The sequence below is a fragment of the Myxine glutinosa genome, chromosome 8 (genome assembly GCF_964187855.1).
Source record: "Myxine glutinosa chromosome 8, kmMyxGlut1.1, whole genome shotgun sequence".
NCBI classification, from domain to species: Eukaryota; Metazoa; Chordata; class Myxini; order Myxiniformes; family Myxinidae; genus Myxine; species Myxine glutinosa.
In genome coordinates this window covers 36,970,150-36,991,803 of record NC_136268.1, presented here as the reverse complement: position 1 = coordinate 36,991,803, position 21,654 = coordinate 36,970,150, and the positions used below count along the sequence as shown (strand labels likewise).

The following is a 21,654-nucleotide window of genomic DNA, read 5'->3' as shown; positions in this document are numbered from 1 at the left end:
AATAAAAGCTTAAAGGCTGTTGAAAAACAACGACTGAATGAGAGGTTTACCGCTGTTGATGCACCCTCTCTTACACTATGCGATTTACCCCAATAAATTAGTTCTCCATGCTTGTTGTTTGTGTCTTTTATGATGTCCCTAAAAACAGAAAGTTTCCTGTTTGGAATGATTGTACACTGCTCCCTCCCGATTCCATCTCCAGGCGCTGCATGATGTCATCACCGGGCGCCGAAGGGGGCCTGGCAATGACGCGCACTGAAAGGGCATACTCAGTTTTCACTCTGTTTGTCTGTTTTCTTTCTTGTTTGCTTGTCCTGGCGAGATCTCAGCCATCCTTTGAGCTAGGAAGCTGAAATTTGGGCACAATAGTGAGCACGTGCTTTTGCAAAAATAGTATTTTTTATTAATCAATTAATTGATTACTTATTATCGATTTATCAATTCCTAATTTATTTTATTTCTCATCTGGACATTATCTCAGGCAACTTTTGAGCTAGGAAACTGATATTTTGACACGACAATGACCAAGTGATTTGGCTGTAAAGGGTATTTTTGATTTATTGATCAATCAATTAATCTATTAATAATTTAATTTTTCGATTAAAGAATTCATTTTCAAAAAGTTACAAATCCAGATGAAACAATGGTGGTTTAGGTATGCTATTAGCCAAAATGACTAAGAAAGTAATTATTTTACGATTATTATTTATTTTAATTACGCAATTAATCAATCAATTAATTGTACATATCTCCCTCCCAATTCCATCTCCATGTGCTGCAGGTGCCCCGGCAATGTCGCATGCTGAAGGATATGTTATTTATTTATTTGGCATGAGGGTGGTGTACCTGTTTGACTACTAGACTAAAGTAATTGCTTTACCACAAGTGCGCATGTGCACTTGGCAAGAGACATCATACCATTTGCCAAATTCTGAGCTAAAGTACTGCTAACCTGCAGGTTCATGTTCCGATTCGTGTTCTACAGTGTTCAAAATATATAATTCAATTGAAATGAAGTAGTTCCTCAATCATAAACTGACAGACAGAATTAAACAATTGCTAGACTCCACTTTGCGCTATGTGCACAGACTGGGCAAAAATGACACAATAGGCTGTCATTAAGACAAATGGATACATTATCTGCAGGGATTGTGCAATATTAATTACTAAAAAAAATATCTAAGGTCTGAGGAAGAGGTTCTACATGCACTACATCATACATCATGCAGTACAATGACTGCAAACTGCATCCCCAGCTATCTATCTGAGCATTTGTTCAACTTTACTCCAAACATTATAAGCTTTGGGTCATCAGAATTTGCTTGTGGAATATTTACTTCATGTTTCAAAAAACGATTTTGAGAGTTAAGAAGATCAAATGTCCCACGAAGACTTTGTCAATAGAGAAAAATGTTGGAAGCTGTCATTCATTTGAAAGCTGGTGAGTTTATTTAGTCCAGACCACCCAGGGAATAATGGGTTTGCAAACAAGGCCCCCATTCTCCATCATCTTAGCAGATGTGAGTGGATAAAAGAGAGGTCCTGGTTTTGGCGCTTTAGGAAAAAAAAAAGGTTCCCATTTCTGGTGTTATGAGACGTGATGCTAAAATGCTGCCAATTTAGAGCGGCTCTGCGGCTTCTTCTTTTGTTCAGAACGAATCAGGTCAACAGATTATATGACCTGGTGGGGGTAAGCAATGATTGGCTAAGCAATGCGATTTTTGCGTCTGGAGAAAAGGCGAATGGTTACACGATACAGCCTGATCAACGTAAGCTATAATGACAGAGCAGGGAGTGGTGCACTAAGAAACAGGGACTTCAAAATCCCCTCTCTTTCCCAGCTTGTCTGAAATGCGCAGAGGTCATGAATGTTGCTCAGAAAATTCAAAACGAGCTCCATGTAGGTTATGATCTTTGCATTCATCATTGCATGACAGAACAGCAGCTGGCTTAAGGGTGTAGTACTGGTGAAAAATTGAGAAAACTACATAGGTACCTTTGAGAGGCCTTTACACAAAAACAAAGTCAAGTTAATATCTAATTTTCAGTTTTTCTTGAAAGATATAATCTTGGCTTTAACTCAGACCAGTTTCAACGCTTCTTTGTCATATTACATGCATATAATTTGCATTAATTAGACCGTCAATAAAAAACAAGGAAAAACAAAGAACACATTTCTACTTCTATCTTCTATGTCACCTATCATTCTTTTCACACAAAACGTGGTACATGTATTATACATGTGTTACTCTACTACCTGATGAGAGGATTTTGTGAAATTATGTCAAATGTTCACTAATTAGCTAATTATGCCAATTACCAGATAAAACTTGGTTGTCCTTCAATAAATCCACAATGGCTACTCCTATAAACAAAAGCCTTCATCATTTTAAAGGAAGTGATATTCTGAATATCCTGTCCAAATTTCAGCCCAAAAGAATGATGCAAATTTAAAGTTATAACAAATATCATGCAAAATATTATATTTCTTGTAAATTGCGTGTAAAGATAACAATAATTAGGGGTACTTATATGACCTCTAATAGCATGGTTCTTGTTTATAAGACTATAAGGAAACTGTTCAGCTTAAAAAAAAAAAAAAAAAAAATGTTCACCAGTACTACACCCTTAAACAAATTCAACAAGAAGGCCGAGGAATCAGATTTGTAACATCAGCCAGAAAGAAAGATAAAAGAAAATAATCATCATGTGAATTGTGCAAAACGTTTATGATAATGAAAGTTGGTTGGAAACAAAGGTATACTTTGTCAAATTCATCTTACCATCAAAACTTTCATCAAGTTCTTCTGAATTACAGATTTTCTTTCGTCATCTAATGTAGATGCTGGAAAGGAGTGCAGTTAAGCGAAACAAGAAAATGTACAAAAACAGATCCATCTTTAAGGATTCTCAAAGGAAAAAGCAATAACTTCATTTTAAAATAATTTTTTCAACTTTGTCAAAGAAAAGCAATAAATGCATAAGAAGTTATGTTCCACTAAAAAAAAACCCACAAAGATATAGTTATCAAATGTATAGTTGGTCTAACTTCCATGTCGCATGGAGTATTCCAAATTGGTGACTTGCCAAAGAATTGCTTTCCTGAAGATGACATTTTAGATTTTCAATGTCTAAAAAAAGGAAGAAAATTGCACATTTTTATAAAAACAAGAAATTTGAAGCCTCTTCAAAGCTTCCAAATTTTGAGCCTGGTGTTGGCTTCGCCGTTAGGGTGCCGGCTTGGGATCATAGGATCCTGGGTTCGAATCCCGGTCGATCGCTGAATTAATGCCAGGGGGGTTGACTCAGACTGTTATCCTTCCGAGGTCGGCAAATTGAGTACCAGTTCACTGGTAATTCCCTGTGTGTTGCAAGAGGCGACTAACAGGGTTGGTGGCAGGAAGGGCATCCGGCTGTAAAACATTGCTTCAAAAAGGGGACCATGGTGCCCAAAAAAAAAGGCCAACCCCCACTCTGCGGGGAAATATGGCCTCTAAAGGCGGTTCTTCTTTTTTTTCTAAAGGGATAAATTAAACTCGACCACAAATCCCCTAATATAAAAAAAATTACAATTAAAGCTGCAATCTGCAATCATAAACCCATTATTCCAAAAACTTTAACGTTTTTAAGTTGAAGCTAAAACAACTACACTACACCTGCTTATAGAAGTCTGGTGACATGCATTCGGATTATAGCAAATATAATTATTGAGAAGAAACATATAAACGAAGACTTATGTCCCATTGGGACGAAGAGGATAATTAAGCAAGTATATAAAAGAGGAAGAAATGCAGTTGCTTGTTCAACTGCAGGGAACTTCAAGTTTGGAACAAAAAATAATTAAATAAAATTGAAAAGTTTTCACAGCCTCCTGCCAGATTGGGTAAACATGAAATGCCACTCTTTGACAGAGCTAGCTGGGAGTGCTTGACCCAGCCAGCTCACAAATTGAAGGAGGCTTAATAGTGACTAATTGTTTACTGCGAGACACGCGAACGAATGGCCCAGCATTCTCTAATTGGTATAAACATTGGCAACATGCCCAGTACATTTCCTGGCCACAGATAATGGTGTTGTAGATCAAGGAATGGATGTGGAGCGCCACAAAAAGCAATTCTATCTCATTTTTGCAGCTTTTTTGGTCACCGCTATACTTATGCTTTGTGCTAATGCTGTCGCAGAAAAGTTCTGAAAGCTGCCATTTGGCAGAGTTTGCTTGCACAGAGACATTCGAGGATACTTCGGCCCAGCAGCTCCATGGAAATAGTGATGTAATCCTGCACCTGAGCCATCAGGAAGGCACACTTGAGGGCAGTGGACAAAATGGATGTGAGTATCATCCACCAGCGCTCGACTCGATACTCGCACAACACGTAATTAAAAAGGCTACGGAGGATTCGGACAGAATGCATGCGATTGTTTACTCACATACCTCATCATTCTACAATCAACATATTGTTACGTCCAAGCGAGAGTTTATACAATCATTTGGTGTTAGGCCGATGCGATAACCAGATATCAATCAATACGATTCTGAAATCAAATCTGAAATGTTCGAATAAAACAATAAGCAGAATCAACGAAACTGTTTACTTGTTCATAAACTACTTTGCTATCGTTAATCATAAACTCAGCTCAAACTTCAAAAATTACTCAATGTGATCACTGAATTTTTCACTTCAGTAAATTCTGTTTTTCAATCAACACAAACAAAAAGATAAACACTTTCAAAGCAGTGCACCGAATGCATTAGAAACTAGAAGGAGCAATCAGGGATTGCAGACCCTCGCCAGTACTTGTTTTGTGAGGTGTATTTGGTGTGGCAAATAAATCGAAGGATGTACTACATCAGTGGTCAGCAACATTTTTCTCGTGGTGGGCCAGATCGTTATAGGGCTGTCTGGGTGGATGCTGGAACAACAACCGAGTAGTCAATCATTAGAGCTTAGAAGAATTTATTTTTAATTTCCGGTTAATTGCCAAAAGTGAGGTCTGTATACAGTTTAAACATGGAATGGGATGGTTTTCTTCTTTGTCTGTAAGTGTGAACTCTGTGCCTGCATTTTTGCGTGTTTTCCGGCAAGCGCAATACAAAGGAAGTGAAAGCCAAGCATCCCTCGGGTCTGAAGTCCAAACCGAAAGCGTCTTATGCAGGCCGGACGGAATCTCTTTGCAGGCCGGATCTCGCCCTTGGGTCGTAGGTTGCCTAGCCCTGCACTAAATGAAAGGTTATTGATTGCAAATGAAAGGTCTAAATAGTCTAGTTGGAAAGATGAAAAGGTCTGAAAAGGGTTGAAGGGGTAAAGGGATGAAGGGGTAAAGGGATGAAGGGGTAAAGGGATGAAGGGGTGAAAGGTGGAAATGTGTGAAAGGTGGAAATGTGCAAAGGTGGAAATGTGCAAAGGTGGAAATGTGCAAAGGTGGAAATGTGCAAAGGTGGAAATGTGCAAAGGTGGAAATGTGCAAAGGTGGAAATGTGCAAAGGTGGAAATGTGCAAAGGTGGAAATGTGCAAAGGTGGAAATGTGCAAAGGTGGAAATGTGCAAAGGTGGAAATGTGCAAAGGTGGAAATGTGCAAAGGTGGAAATGTGCAAAGGTGGAAATGTGCAAAGGTGGAAATGTGCAAAGGTGGAAATGTGCAAAGGTGGAAATGTGCAAAGGTGGAAATGTGCAAAGGTGGAAATGTGCAAAGGTGGAAATGTGCAAAGGTGGAAATGTGCAAAGGTGGAAATGTGCAAAGGTGGAAATGTGCAAAGGTGGAAATGTGCAAAGGTGGAAATGTGCAAAGGTGGAAATGTGCAAAGGTGGAAATGTGCAAAGGTGGAAATGTGCAAAGGTGGAAATGTGCAAAGGTGGAAATGTGCAAAGGTGGAAATGTGCAAAGGTGGAAATGTGCAAAGGTGGAAATGTGCAAAGGTGGAAATGTGCAAAGGTAGAAATGTGCAAAGGTGGAAATGTGCAAAGGTGGAAATGTGCAAAGGTGGAAATGTGCAAAGGTGGAAATGTGCAAAGGTGGAAATGTGCAAAGGTGGAAATGTGCAAAGGTGGAAATGTGCAAAGGTGGAAATGTGCAAAGGTGGAAATGTGCAAAGGTGGAAATGTGCAAAGGTGGAAATGTGCAAAGGTGGAAATGTGCAAAGGTGGAAATGTGCAAAGGTTTCACGCTGTTGAATCCAAGGCTTTCAAAGTCATTGGAGTCTCCCGCGATGGGGCTGTCTCTGGGGGCCTTTCACTCACTCACCGCGGGCGGGTAGGTGGTCTTTCTGTCTTCTGCCAGCTCCTCTTCGGCCTTGCTCCCCCAGCTCTCTCTGTGCTCTGTCCCCCAAATGTTCCTACAGGTCGCGCGGGATCTGCCGGCGGCCCTCTGGTGGTTGGACTGCCGAGGTCTCGGCTCTCTGCTCGCCTTCACTCTTTCATTCCTCTTTTCTCCCGCCTGTGGAGCAGGCTCCCGCGCTCCCTTCGGTCCCTCTCCTCCCTCCAGGTCTTTAAGACAGCTGTTCACCACCATCTCTTATCTTCCCCCATCCGTAGCCTTGGTCTTTTCTACCCCCACTGGTTCGCCCCGGATCCACCTTGTTTGGGGTTCCGGCTTCTTTCCTGGGGGTCCTGGCAGTGTCCGTATGTTTGTGCCTCTCCCACCCCCCCCCCCTTCGCGTGCCTCCCCCCCGGGGCCCTCTCCCGCCCGCGGATCTCTCGGTGTCTCCGTGTCTCTCGGTCCCTGCTCTCGGGTGTTGTGTTTGTGTCCTTCCCCCTCTCTCCCCATCTTGTCTGCCGCTCCCGATGTTGTTTGTTTTATGTGTCTGTTTGTCTTTCTGTGTGATTAATGTTCGCTCTTTCACGAGCCTCGACCTTGTATACAAAAAAAAAAAAAGAAAAAAAAAAGGTGTAAATGTGCAAAGGTGTAAATGTGCAAAGGTGTAAATGTGCAAAGGTGGAAATGTGCAAAGGTCGAAAGGTGCAAAGGTCGAAAGGTGCAAAGGTCGAAAGGCGCAAAGGTCGAAAGGCGCAAAGGTCGAAAGGCGCAAAGGTCGAAAGGCGCAAAGGTCGAAAGGCGCAAAGGTCGAAAGGCGCAAAGGTCGAAAGGCGCAAAGGTCGAAAGGCGCAAAGGTCGAAAGGTGCAAAGGTCGAAAGGTGCAAAGGTCGAAAGGTGCAAAGGTCGAAAGGTGCAAAGGTCGAAAGGTGCAAAGGTCGAAAGGTGCAAAGGTCGAAAGGTGCAAAGGTCGAAAGGTGCAAAGGTCGAAAGGTGCAAAGGTCGAAAGGTGCAAAGGTTGAAAGGTGCAAAGGTCGAAAGGTGCAAAGGTCGAAAGGTCTAACAGTTAGAAAAGGTCTAAATGGGTCGAAAGGGTCAAAATAATCCAAAGTGACTTAAAGGTTGAAGGGGGCTAAAGGGTTTAATTTAATGTCTAAAGGGTTGGGATTGTCTAAAGCGGTGTAAAAAAAATAAATCTAAAAAGGGTCTCAAGGTCAAAGGGGACTAGATGGTATTAAATGGTCTGAAAGGTGTGAAGGTCTAAAAGCATAAAAGGGTTGACAGGAGTCTAAGGGGTCTGAGGTGCAAGGGTTCTATAGGGTCTAAGTATTTTAAGGGAGTCTACACCTTGTCTTATGGTTCTGCAGGATCTTAGGAGTCTATAAAGGCTTAAGGTTCTAAAGGGTCGAACAAGGCCTAAAAGAGTGTCTTAGACCCCCACAACCTTTTAGACCCTGTTAGACCCTTATAACCCCAAGAGCCTTCAGAACCCTAAGGATTCTAAAGGGTCTGAATGGATCTTCGAGGTGTAAGGGTTCTAAGGTGGTCAAATATGTCTTATTGTTCTGTAGGATCTTAGGGGTTTTACAGGTCTATAGAGTCTTACAGGTCTTTTTTTTTTTTTTTTTTTTTTTACAAGGTCGAAGCTAGTGAAAGAGCTAGGACACAGAACGGATCAGGACACAACATAACAAACGGAACAGCAACCATCGGGGATGCCTCTTAGTGGTGCTTGTACCCCTCCAACGCAGGTCGGGGCCAAATCTTCCCCATTCTTCCCTGCTGCCTGGATTCGTCAGGGCAACACAGTCACGGTCAGAGTGCGAATCAATCCCCGTGGACCAGCCCTTTCCCTCTTGTCTACTCTCTCTAATTCTGTCGTGGTCCTGACCGTGTGTGGGTACACCATCTTGGATGTGGGGGATTTCTGGGTCGCTTATGGGAGATCGACCAGCTGTCTCCGTGCTGTGGGCTTGTTCGAGAGAACTGTCCGGGGCTATACAACAACAACAACAACAACAACAACAACAACAACAACAACAACAACAGCAGCAGCAGCAGGGGAAAGTAGAAATGCCACTAGCAGGGCAGAAGGAGAAGGCAGACAGAGATGGGAAAACAAGAGATGCAGGTAACGATGAGGGGCAGGGGAGAATGCAATGGGTTGACAAGATGGATACACAAGCAAAATTTTGAGAGCAGTGGGGGTGGTTTAACAGTTGTAAAAAGATAATGGCTTTGGATGGAGAATGATCTGAGATGGTGGTGAACAACTGTCTTGAAGACCCAGTAGGAAGAATTGGATGGACAAGAGCATGAAGGCGGCTCCACAGGTGGGAAAAGAGAGGAATAAATGAGTGAAGGTGAGCAGTGTTTTTGGATTTAGGCAGTTTCACGAGGAGGGATTTGTTGATGGACCACGTGCGTCTAGCAGATATTTGGTGGGTGGGGATTGATGGAACACAGAGAGGGCAGAAGGTGCAAGACCAGAAATGAGTCGGAAGAAGAAGACCAACTTGTTGGCGATGGCATAGTGAAAGGCCCATAGACTCAGCTTCATTGCAATCGATTCCAATTATCTGGACCGCCTTGGTTTCCACGGTCAAGTTGAGCAAGATGTGAGGCAGGGGAACCAGCCCAGAGGTGAGAGCAGTACTTCATCAAGCTGCGGATGAAAGCCTTGTAGGTGAATATGAGCTCAGGTGTGCCAAAGAAGGACTTTGGATGGCGGAGGATGCCCAGTCTTGCTTTGGAGGCCAACTTTTGAAATGTGGCCGGAGAGGAGTCGGGAGAAGGCAAAGACCACCTACCTGCCTGCGGTAGAAGACAGAAAGACCACCTACCTGCCTGTAGAGAGAGAGAAAGGCCCTCAGAATCAGCTTCATCGTGGGAGATTCCAATGATTCTGAAAGTTTTGGTTTCAACAGCGTGAAGCCGAGCTGGGTGTGAGGCAGGAGCACCGGCCAAGAGGGGAGAGCAGTATTCCATTGAGCTGCGGATGAAAGCCTTGTATGTGGTGAGGAGCTCAGGTGTGCCAAGGAAGGACTTCGCACGACGGAGGATGCCCAGACTGGCTTTGGAGGCCAGCTTCGAAATTAGGTTTTCCCAAGAAAGATCATGGCAGATAGTGAGACCCAAAAGCTTGAGTGACGGTGTACAAAAGATCAAGGTTTTGGATGGGGGAAGATAAGAGATGGTGGTGAACAGCTGTTTTAACGAGCTGGAGGGAGGAGTTGATTGAAGAGAGTGTGGGAGTTTGTTCCAGAGGAGGGAGAAAAGAGGAATGAAAGAGTGAAGATGAGCTGAGAGTCTCTTGAAAATATAATTCCTCCAGCGTCTTCGTTGGTGGAGGCTTAAAAACATGCAGTTATTCTTCTCATTGTAAGGAAGTTCTCCAATCCTTTGGCAATTCGAACTGTGTTGGAAATGCATAAATCCTATCCTTTACTTTTGTCAAACTTTTTCCGACAGTGCAATTGTGCCAACAAGTTGAAGCTTCCTGTGTAGGCAATCTAATAGCAGATATGACCCATTTATTGGATTGAATGCCCCATGGTCTAAAAAAGTGCATCGCTGCACATGGCAGCCGTACAACCTTTCCGTCCAGGGACTTTTACATGACATGCAATGCATCCTGGTAGTACATGGGAACAATGGTAATTATTTACGTACAAAGTCAAAGATAACTAGAATGGCACTCGGTAGAGCGCATACCTCTGCCAGGCTGAACAGTTTACATTTTGCATCCCACTGATAGGCCTGACCTGGATTCGGACCTGAACCAAAATCTAATCGGCTTGTTCTTGTCACTTAACCAACTCATCCACCAAATTTAGTCATAACTCGCCCACAACTTTTTTAAAATATGACGTTATATAGCACTTTGCACCAAATCTCGCAATGGCGACGAATCACTTAAATAATTAAATAATCTTTGTATCCGAATCCATATTCTGATATTCACCAAATTCGAATCGATTAGTCCTTCCCTGTCCACCAAGTTTCGTCCAAATCCGTCAACAACTTTTTGAGATTTCCTGCTATGCATCGTTTTTGGCCTTATCTCCCAATGGTGAAGAATCACTTTTAAAATTCCACTAGCCGGATCCGGATCTTTACCAAAATTTAATCATTTCGTCCTTGTCACATACGCTACGTCACATACGCTACCTCGCTGCCAAATTTCTTCCAAACCCGTCCACAACTTTTTGAGATATCTTGTGCACAAACACAAGACATGTTGAGTTGGATCTTGGAGACGGCGTGAAGCTGGAAGGTGTGAAAACATTTTGCTACCTCGGAGACATGCTGAATGGAGAAGGTGGATCAGACTCGGCAACGGTTGCTCGAGTGAGATGTGCATGGAAGAAGTTTCGGGAACTGAGTGGCGTGCTGATGAGGAGGAGAGTGTCGCTGAAGCTGAAGGGAAAGGTGTATGCTGCATGTGTGAGAAGTGTTATGATTTATGGGAGCGAGACATGGGTAATGAACGTAGAGCAGCAACGAAGGCTGGAAAGGGTGGAAATACGAATGGTTCGATGGATGTGCGGAGTATCATTGAGAGAGAGGAAGACAAATGATGAATTGCGAAAGATGATGGGAATATTGCCTATGATTGATGCTGTGAAGAGGAACAGGTTGAGATGGTTTGGTCATGTGTTGAGGAAGGATGAAAGTGACTGGTTGAGAAGTGATGGAAATTAATGTAGAAGGAAGTAGAGGACGGGGAAGACCGAGAAAGACTTAGCTAAAGATGGTGGTGTAGTGAAATCGTATCCGTACTGAACCCGGGTGGGGATGCTCGCTGCTCGCTGTCATTGTTGTCCCCACTAGGGGCGTGACTATAAGACCCGTTGCTGTGTCAGTGCTCCGAGACTTCTCCCTTGTGACATGTTACATCGGTAGCCTCGTTAATGGTACGCCTTTATAGAATATCTAGCTTGCTTGCATTGACTGATATGAATGGCTTTATGAGATGTCGCATCGTATGCTTATTGTGTATTTCTACTTACAGGAATGATGTGATGATCTAAATGCAATTAAACCAAACGTTGGACTAAAAGTTGTGCGGACCTGAATGGCTTTCCACAACACTTAATTGCATTTATGATCTGCTGACATGGCTGGCAACAAGACGTTGACGGTGTCCATTTTCAGCGCCGACCCACAAGCCACGGACGGAGGCTTGCAACTCAAGCACTGGCTCAAGCAACTGGAGCATCTCTTTAATGAGCCTGATACCGCTCCGACGCCTGCCGCGAAGCTGGCAATATTACACTCAAAAATCGACTACCGGGTCTACCACGCGGTCGCTCAATGCACGACGTATGATCTTACCGTCGCGGAGCTCAAGCGGCTTTATATAAAAGAAAAAAGCCCTGTGTATGCGCGTTATTTGCTGCAGACGCGACGGCAGCAACCCAACGAGCCTATGGATCATTACGCCCAGGAGCTCCGGCAGCTCATGCTGGACAGCGCCCAGCCACGGACTCCCGAGCAGGCTAAAGATGATCGACTTTTAGATGCCTTCATAGCAGGGGTCTCCTCTCAGGAACTACGTCTCAAACTCTTGGAGAAGACCGACCTGACCTTCGCTACGGCGGTTGAGCAAGCGACGGTGTATACTGAAGCGCGGATGCAATCGAACGCCTATGATCGCACGCGCCTTTTGGCGGGCACCTCACTACACGCCCGGCCGGAGAGGACCACTGACGAGGACGTGGATCCGCCTGCTGAACTCCGGGATGCTCCGGAGGGTGACCCTACCCTGACAGCTGCCGTTACGACCAGCAGACCCAAGGCCTTGCGCGGGGCCGCATGTTTTTTTTGTGGAGGGCCTCGTCATGCCCGAGTCGTGTGTCCGGCACGCGACGCTATTTGCCATTTGTGCTCGCTAAAGGGACATTACGCGAAAGTATGCAAGAAATCGGCACGCGGCTCGCGGCCCTTCGACACGCGCAGCCGCGGTCGCGCAGGCGCGGCAACCTTGAACGGGCTTGTAGCAGAACCCACGAGCCCAGCGCCTTACCCGTCTTCGAAGGGGAGGGCCCCTCGCTGCGGCCCGCTGGGCGCTCAGACAACCTTGACTGGCGCCACCGGAAAGCCACCACCGTCTCATTCTCCATCGGGGACAAAGGCCGCGTCCTTGGCCAAACCTCGAGCCACGCAAGGGAAGAAACAGCTTTCGAATACTACGGAAGCCTTTTGTCAAAGCGACCAAACGAAAAAGGCGATTTCGAATACTACTACGGAAGCCTTTTGTCAAAGCGACCAAACGAAAAAGGCGATTTCAAATACTACGGAAGCCTTTTGTCAAAGCGACCAAACGAAAAAGGCGATTTCGGCTACAACGGAAGCCTTTATCTGCCAGGAGTGTCAAAAGGCGATGTCAAATACTACTGAGGCCTTTTCTCATCGGATTTTGAATCGCGAAACACCGGAATGCTGGGGAAAGCCCTCTGATGACGATAATGGATTCCCCATGGTCAACGCAGACTCCGGCCACGATCGCAAAACTGCTGCTGGTGTAGGATCCACCCGCGAGGCTGGACCGACCCATTCGGGGGGCTCAGTCCCGCTCCCAGCTGCCTCGTCTGGCCTGGCTCAAGCCCTTATTCCCCTTATGGTTGAGGGCCATTGTGTTCAGGCCTTGGTGGACACCGGATCTACGGATAGTTTTATCGACCAGCGACTTGTGCTCAGGCATGGATGGCGGATCGGGCGGTCTACACGACGGATCTTCATGGCATCCCAGGGACTCCGGCTTAGCACAAAAGGGGAATGCCGATTGAAACTAGTGCTAAAGGGACGGGTTTTCCCTGATGTACACCTTATGGTTTTACCCGCATTATGTGCTGATATTCTGCTAGGACACGATTTTCTTAAGCTGCATGGACGTCTGGTAATGGAGTTCGGTGGGCCTGACACTCTTGTTGTGGGGGCGGACGACGCGCTAACGGTGTGCGCCCTAGCGCAAATGGACGTCCGTCCGCTTTCGCTGTTCCCCAATCTAACCTCCGACTGTACCCCTGTCGCGGTAAAATCGAGACGCTACTCCCGCGCGGACATGCAATTCATTGCGGACGAAACGACTCAGCTCTTGAAAGACGGCATCATAGAACCTAGTAGGTCGCCGTGGCGTGCCCAGGTCTTAGTGGTGCGCAGTGAGGCCCATCGCAAACGCATGGTAATCGACTATTCCCAAACGATTAACCGCTTTACACAGCTGGATGCCTACCCCCTTCCGGGGATGGACGCGCTAGTGCAACAGGTGTCCCAGTATTCGGTCTATAGTACTCTCGATCTCCGTAGTGCGTACCACCAGATCCCTATCTCTAGGGCGGATCGTATCTATACCGCTTTCGAGTCGGGGCAGCGGTTGTACCAATTTACACGATTGCCCTTTGGGGTGACGAACGGGGTCGCTTGTTTCCAGAGGGCCATGGATGACCTCGTTGCGCGGGAGCACTTAACCGATGTTTTCGTCTACCTCGATAACCTTACGGTTTGTGGATATGACCAAGGGCACCATGACGCTAATCTGAAGCGCTTCCTTGAGGTCGCGCAACGGTATCACTTAACTATGAACGAGGATAAGTGCCGATACTCCCTACGCATCATAGATCTTCTGGGGTACACCGTGACCCATGGCTCTGTCTCTCCGGATAAGGAACGTCTGCGACCTTTGCTCGACATGGCCCCTCCCTGCGATCGGGCTTCCCTGAAACGCGCCCTTGGGCTGTTCGCCCATTACTCCAAATGGGTGCAAAATTTCTCCGCGAAACTTCGCCCCCTTGTGGCCTGCGACACCTTTCCCCTGAGTTCGGCCGCATTGACGGCCTTTGAAGGACTTCAGACCGACATCGCCCGAGCCGCCGTAGCAACCATTGACGAGAGCGGCTCGTTCGTCCTCGAAAGTGACGCCTCGGATCAGGCCATCGCGGCGACCCTCTCCCAAGGGGGGCGTCCCGTGGCTTTCTTTTCACGGCCTCTTACCTCCGCTGAGCGGCGGCACTCGTCCGTTGAAAAGGAAGCGTATGCGATCGTCGAGTCTATTCGGCGATGGCGCCCGTACCTACTCGGGCGGAGCTTCCAAATCATCACGGACCAGCAAAGCGTTGCGTTCATGTACGACACCTTACACGCCCAGCGCATTAAGAACGAGAAAATCACTCGCTGGCGTATCGAACTCGCCGACTTCTGTTACACCATCAAATATCGCCCAGGGAAGGATAACCAGGCCGCCGATGCCTTATCGCGCCCCACTACATGTGCTGGTATCACCTCGTTGGAGGGCCTACGGGTGCTGCATGCTACTGCGGGCCATCCCGGCGTAACGCGTTTCGCTCATTTCGTGCGGAGTGGGAATCTCCCTTACTCGATTGACGATATCCGCCGTATCTGTCGCGACTGCGCTATCTGCGCGGAAATCAAACCGCGTTTCTATAACCCCCCTATGGGGACTCTGGTGAAGGCTACACGCCCGTGGGAACGCTTGGCGATGGATTTCAAGGGCCCTTTGCCGGTGTCGAGCGGCTCTCGCTATCTGCTCACTATCGTTGATGAGTACTCACGATTCCCCTTTGCTTATATGTGCGCGGACATGACTGCTGCCACGGTGATGCGTTGCTTACAGAACTTGTTCTCAATGTTCGGTTACCCGGCCTATGTCCATACCGACCGGGGTGCAGTCTTCTTGTCTCAGGAGGTGCGCGGCTATCTGCTCCAAAACAACGTTGCGTCTAGTTACACCACGCCGTATAGACCCCAGGCTAATGGGCAGATCGAACGCTTCAACGGGATTATCTGGAGGGCCGTCATGCTCCATCTCCGGACCCACGGCCGGGGCCTCGATAAATGGGCTTGGTCGCTACCTGCGGCGTTGAACTCAATCCGGGCACTCCTGAGTACGGCAACTAACCAAACTCCCCACGAGCGTCTTTTCCACCACCCCAGGAGCTCGGGGTGTATACGGTCTTTGCCCAGTTGGCTCGCTGGGCCCGGGCCGGCCTACCTTAAACGGGCAGTTCGCGCGAGCAAGTACGACCCCCTTGTGGACAAAGTGCAGATTCTCCAGGCTAACCCTGAGCATGCTCGTGTGATGACGTCTGATGGTCGTGAGACTACTGTCTCCGTTCGTCATCTTGCCCCTTGCGGGGTCGACGACCTTAGTAGGGAATCGGACGAACCAGTCGAACCCGTCTATGAGACTATGACCTCTCCCGACGCTCCCATCGCCGACAGTCCACCGACCCTCCCCCCGTCGAGACTGCCCGGGTCCGACGACTTGGCGTTACCCCCTTCATCACCCGACCCTGTTGACGCCTCTGACACCGGGGATACAGGGTTACGAGACGCCGTACCCGGGGAATTTCGAACGCGTGCTGGCAGAGAAATTCGCCGCCCGGCCCGCTACGGTTGGGCCGACTAATACTCCGCGCCCATGCTGACGCTCACTCGCTTTTAGCCACGCGGCCGTATAATTCTGACGGGGGGTGAATGTAGTGAAATCGTATCCGTACTGAACCCGGGTGGGGATGCTCGCTGCTCGCTGTCATTGTTGTCCCCACTAGGGGCGTGACTATAAGACCCGTTGCTGTGTCAGTGCTCCGAGACTTCTCCCTTGTGACATGTTACATCGGTAGCCTCGTTAATGGTACGCCTTTATAGAATATCTAGCTTGCTTGCATTGACTGATATGAATGGCTTTATGAGATGTCGCATCGTATGCTTATTGTGTATTTCTACTTACAGGAATGATGTGATGATCTAAATGCAATTAAACCAAACGTTGGACTAAAAGTTGTGCGGACCTGAATGGCTTTCCACAACAGGTGGAAGAAGAAATGCGGGCAAGGGGGTTAACAAGGAGAGATGCAGAAAATAGGGCAAAATGGAGAAGATTGTCACGGGGACCGCAAGGCTAACCCCCGCTCTAGCAGGGAAAATGGCCTTAAAATGCATGTTGTTGTTGTTGTTGTTGTTGTTGTTGTTGTTGTTGTAGACAAACAGACAGAGGTGCAAACATAACCTCCATCCACCTTCGGTGGCGGAGGTAAATATCGAGAAAACAAAACAAAACTTTAATTGGTGAAATATGACGACAAGAAGTACCAGAAGTGTGGAAAAGTTGGGCTGATCATTAACCTGCCAATTAAAGTAGATTTTAGTGAATATGGTAACTGGAGAGGTGCAACTCCTCTGTATATTGCAAGCAAGGTTCTTTCTATGCATGATAATCCCAAATAGGATGCAGAAGGCAGTGGATGGAGCATGGGGGATATACCAGGCTGGATATAGAGGAAACGAGGGTGTACAGGTCAAAGTTTCAATCCAAGAACAAGAACAGAACAATTTATCAACTAGAATTCGAGTCTTGCGGGGTTTCATCGATTTTGATAAAGCGTTTGACAGTGTGAATGAACAGTGACACAATGAGGAATACATGAGAAGGGGATGGAATACTGGGAGAGTTCATCATAATGATACAGTGTGATCTGCAAGGGAAGAAAAGTCAACTGGATTTGAAGTCACAACAGGAGTTAGCGATGCATGCACCAGAAAGCCACATTGCGCATCATACTATGCCATTAATGATGCAGTATCGCCCTCACCCCAACCCCACACTGTGCAAGTCCACCCACGCTCCAACTCCCAACCCCACCCTCCCCCTAGCAACCTCTTCCAGCATTCAGAGCTTGATTCGATTGTATCATCCATATCCTCTGACACCAAGGCCTGCAGTCCAAGTGCCCAATTCTACTTACAAACCCACAGGTCTGACGTTCACGCAAGCTCGGCATGGATTTTATGTACTCAAGTGCACTTCTTTTACACCACAATAGTTAAAATTTCATGTCATCCCATTTGAGCCAAACAGTTTACAATTTAATTGTGAGGGTAAAAGCATTTCATTTATGGTTACTTTCTTGCAAATGGTTCCAAAGTCATTAAAATTGCTTGCTTTCAACATAATTGCATGACGATATGCAAGGGATTGCTGGAGCTGAGACGATTGCTTTTAATTTGTTGTTAAGAACAGATGGAAGAAACAGAGGTAGGAGGAAAAAGAACTCTTAAAAATTGACAATATACAAATTAAAAACCCAATTAATTTTGCTTTTGAAAATGAGATTCCTAAAAATCAATAAATAAACAAGAAGACGTCATGCAGAGCACGATACTTGAAAAATCCACGCCCTCCCCAACCCCCCCCCCCCCCCCACCCCTCCTTATGCCATTGATCCATCAAATTGTCCATTTCATCCAGATTATATTGACGATCTCAATCAAAGCTTGGGTCAATAGGATGAAAAGTGACGATTTTTCACATGAAAAATGATGATTTTAGAAGTTTGACCTTTGAACTCTTGACCTTAAAAATAGTTGGTTTCCTAATTCAGTGAGCCAAAAAAAAATGCTCTTCAATTTTCAAGTCAATCGGATGAAATTTGATGGGTTTTCAGATGGGAATTCATGATTTTGGAAGTTTAATCTCGAGTTGGCCTTTGACCTTTTGACCTCAAAAATAGTTATTTTCCCAATTTATTGACTCGATGTGCAAATGTTGTTCAATTTTCAAGTCAATCAATTTTAAATGGCGATTTTAGAAATTTGACCTCTAGATGACCTTTGACCTGAAAATCAAGAGGCTTCTCAATTGTGACTACCCCTACAACTTGGTGATGTTTTGTGACGATCAGTTTACGGTTTAGAATTGTGACCTGTAGGCCGGTGACAAACAAACAGACAGACAGAATAACAAACACAACTGACCAACATACTTGAAAACTCTTCGATTTTGCAAGTAATAAAAGATGCTTATGCACAGCATTGTACACAAATTCCAGGTGTGTAAAGAAGCAATTGCCGAATGCAATCAAGTGCAACTTAAAAATCCTTTCCGATTCATAAATGGGAACCAACAAAAGGAGAGGCTACTTACGTTAGCGATCTGGTGTAATCTTTCGCACAATAATACTCCTCACCCATCTGCACCACTGCGGGACACATCCGAAGACACAGCTCAGTTGCTTTGCTATTCCGCCAGGAAGCGCAACAAATGATAACGAGTTATCGGACAGGAATCTGTGCACATCCTCGTATATCCCATCCACAGGTCAACAAGTGCAGACTATAGGCCATAAATGAGGCCAGTAAATTCAATTTGGATTATTAACTTGCAAAACATTGATAACAACAAGTTAGCTCATCTTTTTCTCTTTTTTTCTTTCTTTGTATACAGAGTCGAGGCTCGTGAAAGAGCTAACATTTATCAAACAAACAAATCAAACAAACAAGCAAACAAAGTATATAAAAAGGGGAGCGGTAGATAAGATGGGGAGAGAAGGGGAAGCACACAAACACAACATTTGAGAGCAGGGACATCAGGAGATGTGTGGGAGGGAGAGGGCCTGGGGGGAGGCAGGATGGGTATAAAATGCAAGGACACCAAGGACTTCCAGGAAAGAAGTCGGCACCTCAAAAAAGTGGATTTGGGGTGAAATTAGCGGGGGTAGAAAAGATCAAGGTTTTGGATTGGGGAAGATAAGAGATGGTGGTGAACAGCCGTTTTAAAGACCAGGAGGGAGGAAGTGGTATCTTGTACAAAACCTGGGAATTTTGTTGCAAGCTCAAGTTCAACCTCTGCACGCACCAACAATGATAATATATGCAGTGTCAGCTCACAAAGGCTGGCTATAATACAATGGGCATTGTGATGTATTCAAAATACAAAAATATGCCCGCTTCAATACATGTTGGCAATGAAATGATCGCCCGACATGAAATGCAAGGTTTTCCTGCAGATTCTCGCTCCTTCCTTTCAATCCTTCAATTATATGCTGCTCCAACTCCACCCGCCCAACTCCATGCCTTTTCCCTTCGCCTCCCACCCACACTATCCACATATTTTCCAAGTAATGTTTTCATGTGTAGTATGGCGTTAAACTCTCTCACAGCAAGGCAACAGGAGTTTGTATCTGCCACATATTTGGGACCAGCCTTGATCAGAGTATGACAAGGGCAACATGAGAGGTGATATGAATGAATGAATGAACGAATGATCGTTTTTAAGGCCATTTTCCCCGCTAGAGCAGGGGTTAGCCTTGCGGGCCCCATGACAATCATGGTTCCCTGTGTGAGGCAATGTTTTTATGGCCGGATGCCCTTCCTGACGCCAACCCTTAGTCGCCTCTTAAGATGCGCAGGGATACGGTGTACCTATTCTAAACCGGGGTACACACCGGGATCATTCATCCCAGAAAGCTGGTACTCAATTTGCCGACCTCGGAAGGATAACAGGCTGAGTCAACCCCCTGGCGTTAATTCAACGATCGACCGGGATTCAAACCCAGGATCCTAGGATCCCAAGCCGGCACCCTAACCGCTAAGCCAACACCAACACCAGGCACCAGGCTGTCCAACAACAGGAGATAAACTGACATAATTTAAAGGAATGTTTTCATGTAATGAACTGGAATGAAGAACTAGTGTTGCTCGTGATGTCCTCGTGTCCATCCGTGTTGGCTACATAAAACTAGGTATCGCAATGGATGGAATCAACAAAACATTGATCGAGGTATACGAGCCGCTGTGGGAAGCAAGGGGAAGCTCATGTTTCGAGCATTAACCCTTCGTTGGAGTAAAAGAGCAGTGACGAGTGATGAGAATGCCATTTTGCTCTGACGAAGGCTTAACGTCAGAAACATCAGCTTCTCCTTGTTTACCACGAGGATTAGCAGATTTTGAATGCTGTTATGTTGATTCCATTCATCATTTTACAGAATTATCAATGAATAATGAGCAAATGACTCCATGCATATTTCATCTGCTGTTGAAGAAAGCAAAAAAAAAGAAAAAAAAAGTTCGCAATCTTTCTTCATTTTCTATTGATGCAAGCATGAGGAAAATTAAAACTTTACATGTAAATGCCAAACGCCCAATCACAGCTTTCACCTGTAATTGGAGGAATGACCAATCAGCTCTCACCTAATCAATCATCCCCAAATCTGACTAGGATTACATAATTACCAACACTCGGCACTTTTAGTCAAAGAGAGCTGCATAAAGTAATTTTAAAAACCCTAACCACCTTCCCCCCCCCCCCCTCAAACCCTCAAAAAAGTTAGCTTTTTTTGGCCCGTATTTTGAGGGGGCTGAACAATCATTATTATTTACTAGCAGAGTATCCACCCGACGGATGGGTTGATTTTGCACATAACTTGCTGAAAAAAGTATAGTCTGTGTTTTGCAAGAAGACTATGGATGTTTCCATGGTGTGCGCTTAAAAGGTTTTCGATGGTCTGAAGGTCTAAAGGGTCTTTCGATAGTAGTTAGTGTCTAAGGGGTCAAAAGGGTCGAATCTCTCAGGCATGCAAAAAGGGTCTAAAAAGGTCCAAGTGGTCTAAAGCTTTATATTTGAATGGTCAAGGGTCCAAGCCATCTAATCTGTCTGAAGGGTGTCAGGGGTCCAAATGGTGCTATGATCTGAGGGGTCTAAAGGGACTTGGGGGTGTAAAGGTCTCAAGGTTCTTGGAGTCCAAAGGGTATAAAGGATGAAGGCATCTAAAAATTTCTAAAGTGTCGAAAAGGTCGAAAAGGTCTTAAAGGTAAAAGGGGTCTGAAGATTATTGGGGGTCTCAGGGGTCTAAGGGGTCGAATGGGTCTTAAATGGCTTAGGGGTATTTATGGGTCTTCAGAGTATTAAAACGTCTTGGGGGGTCTTAACGGTATTGGGTGTCTTAAAGGGTCTTCAAAGGTCAAAGGGTACATTCCATTAGTAAGTATTTAATAGACGTACGTGTATTTAGGATGCAACTTATGTTCAAACTACGTAATTAGTAGACAGTCACACGGCTTCATGAACGGAATGTGTTTTTTGGTTCACGAGTTATCAAACAGAGTGACCACTTTATTCGTCATCGGGCGTGTGTCTGTCTGTTTGTCTGTCCGCAGCATAACTACCCGATGATATCATCCGATCTTGCTGAAACTTGGGTGGGAGGTTGATATCATGATCTAGTTGTGTCCTGCCTAGAGTGGGCGAATTGCGCCCATTGTGGGCGGAGCCACGCCTGAAAAAGATGTCTTTTTAGGGGGTAATCGATTTCAAGCTACATCTTCTCCGAGGGGTTTGGTGGAATCTGACGGGGGTTTCGGTATTTGGTTAGGCCAATGTCATGTGTCTAGCCCCACGGAGCTCGATTTTTCATTTTCGCCCCAAGGTCAAGGTCACAAAATTTAGAAAAGTCGATTTTTGATGGTTTTATTACATTGTTCACTGCCTGATCGGGTGAAATGTCATACATGTTTTTTATATTATCACATACATCATGAAATACAAGTTTTCCAACAAATTTCAGAATCTTCGACCTTTAACCTTTGAAAGTCACAAAGGTCAAATT

General features: G+C 45.6%; 1 protein-coding gene across 2 annotated transcripts in view; it reads right to left on the bottom strand.

Annotated features, from left to right (window-relative positions):
• The window catches only part of TRAPPC11 (trafficking protein particle complex subunit 11), a 273,835-nt gene that overhangs the window by 95,478 nt on the left and 156,703 nt on the right, over nucleotides 1-21,654 (bottom strand). For both annotated transcript variants that reach the window (XM_078783191.1, XM_078783192.1), the window contains exons 14-16: nucleotides 18,195-18,249; nucleotides 4,241-4,386; nucleotides 2,784-2,845 (exon numbers count right to left, since the gene is read on the bottom strand). In XM_078783191.1, the coding sequence (XP_078639317.1) occupies nucleotides 2,784-2,845; nucleotides 4,241-4,386; nucleotides 18,195-18,249 (263 nt within the window). The remainder of the gene's footprint in view (nucleotides 1-2,783; nucleotides 2,846-4,240; nucleotides 4,387-18,194; nucleotides 18,250-21,654) is intronic.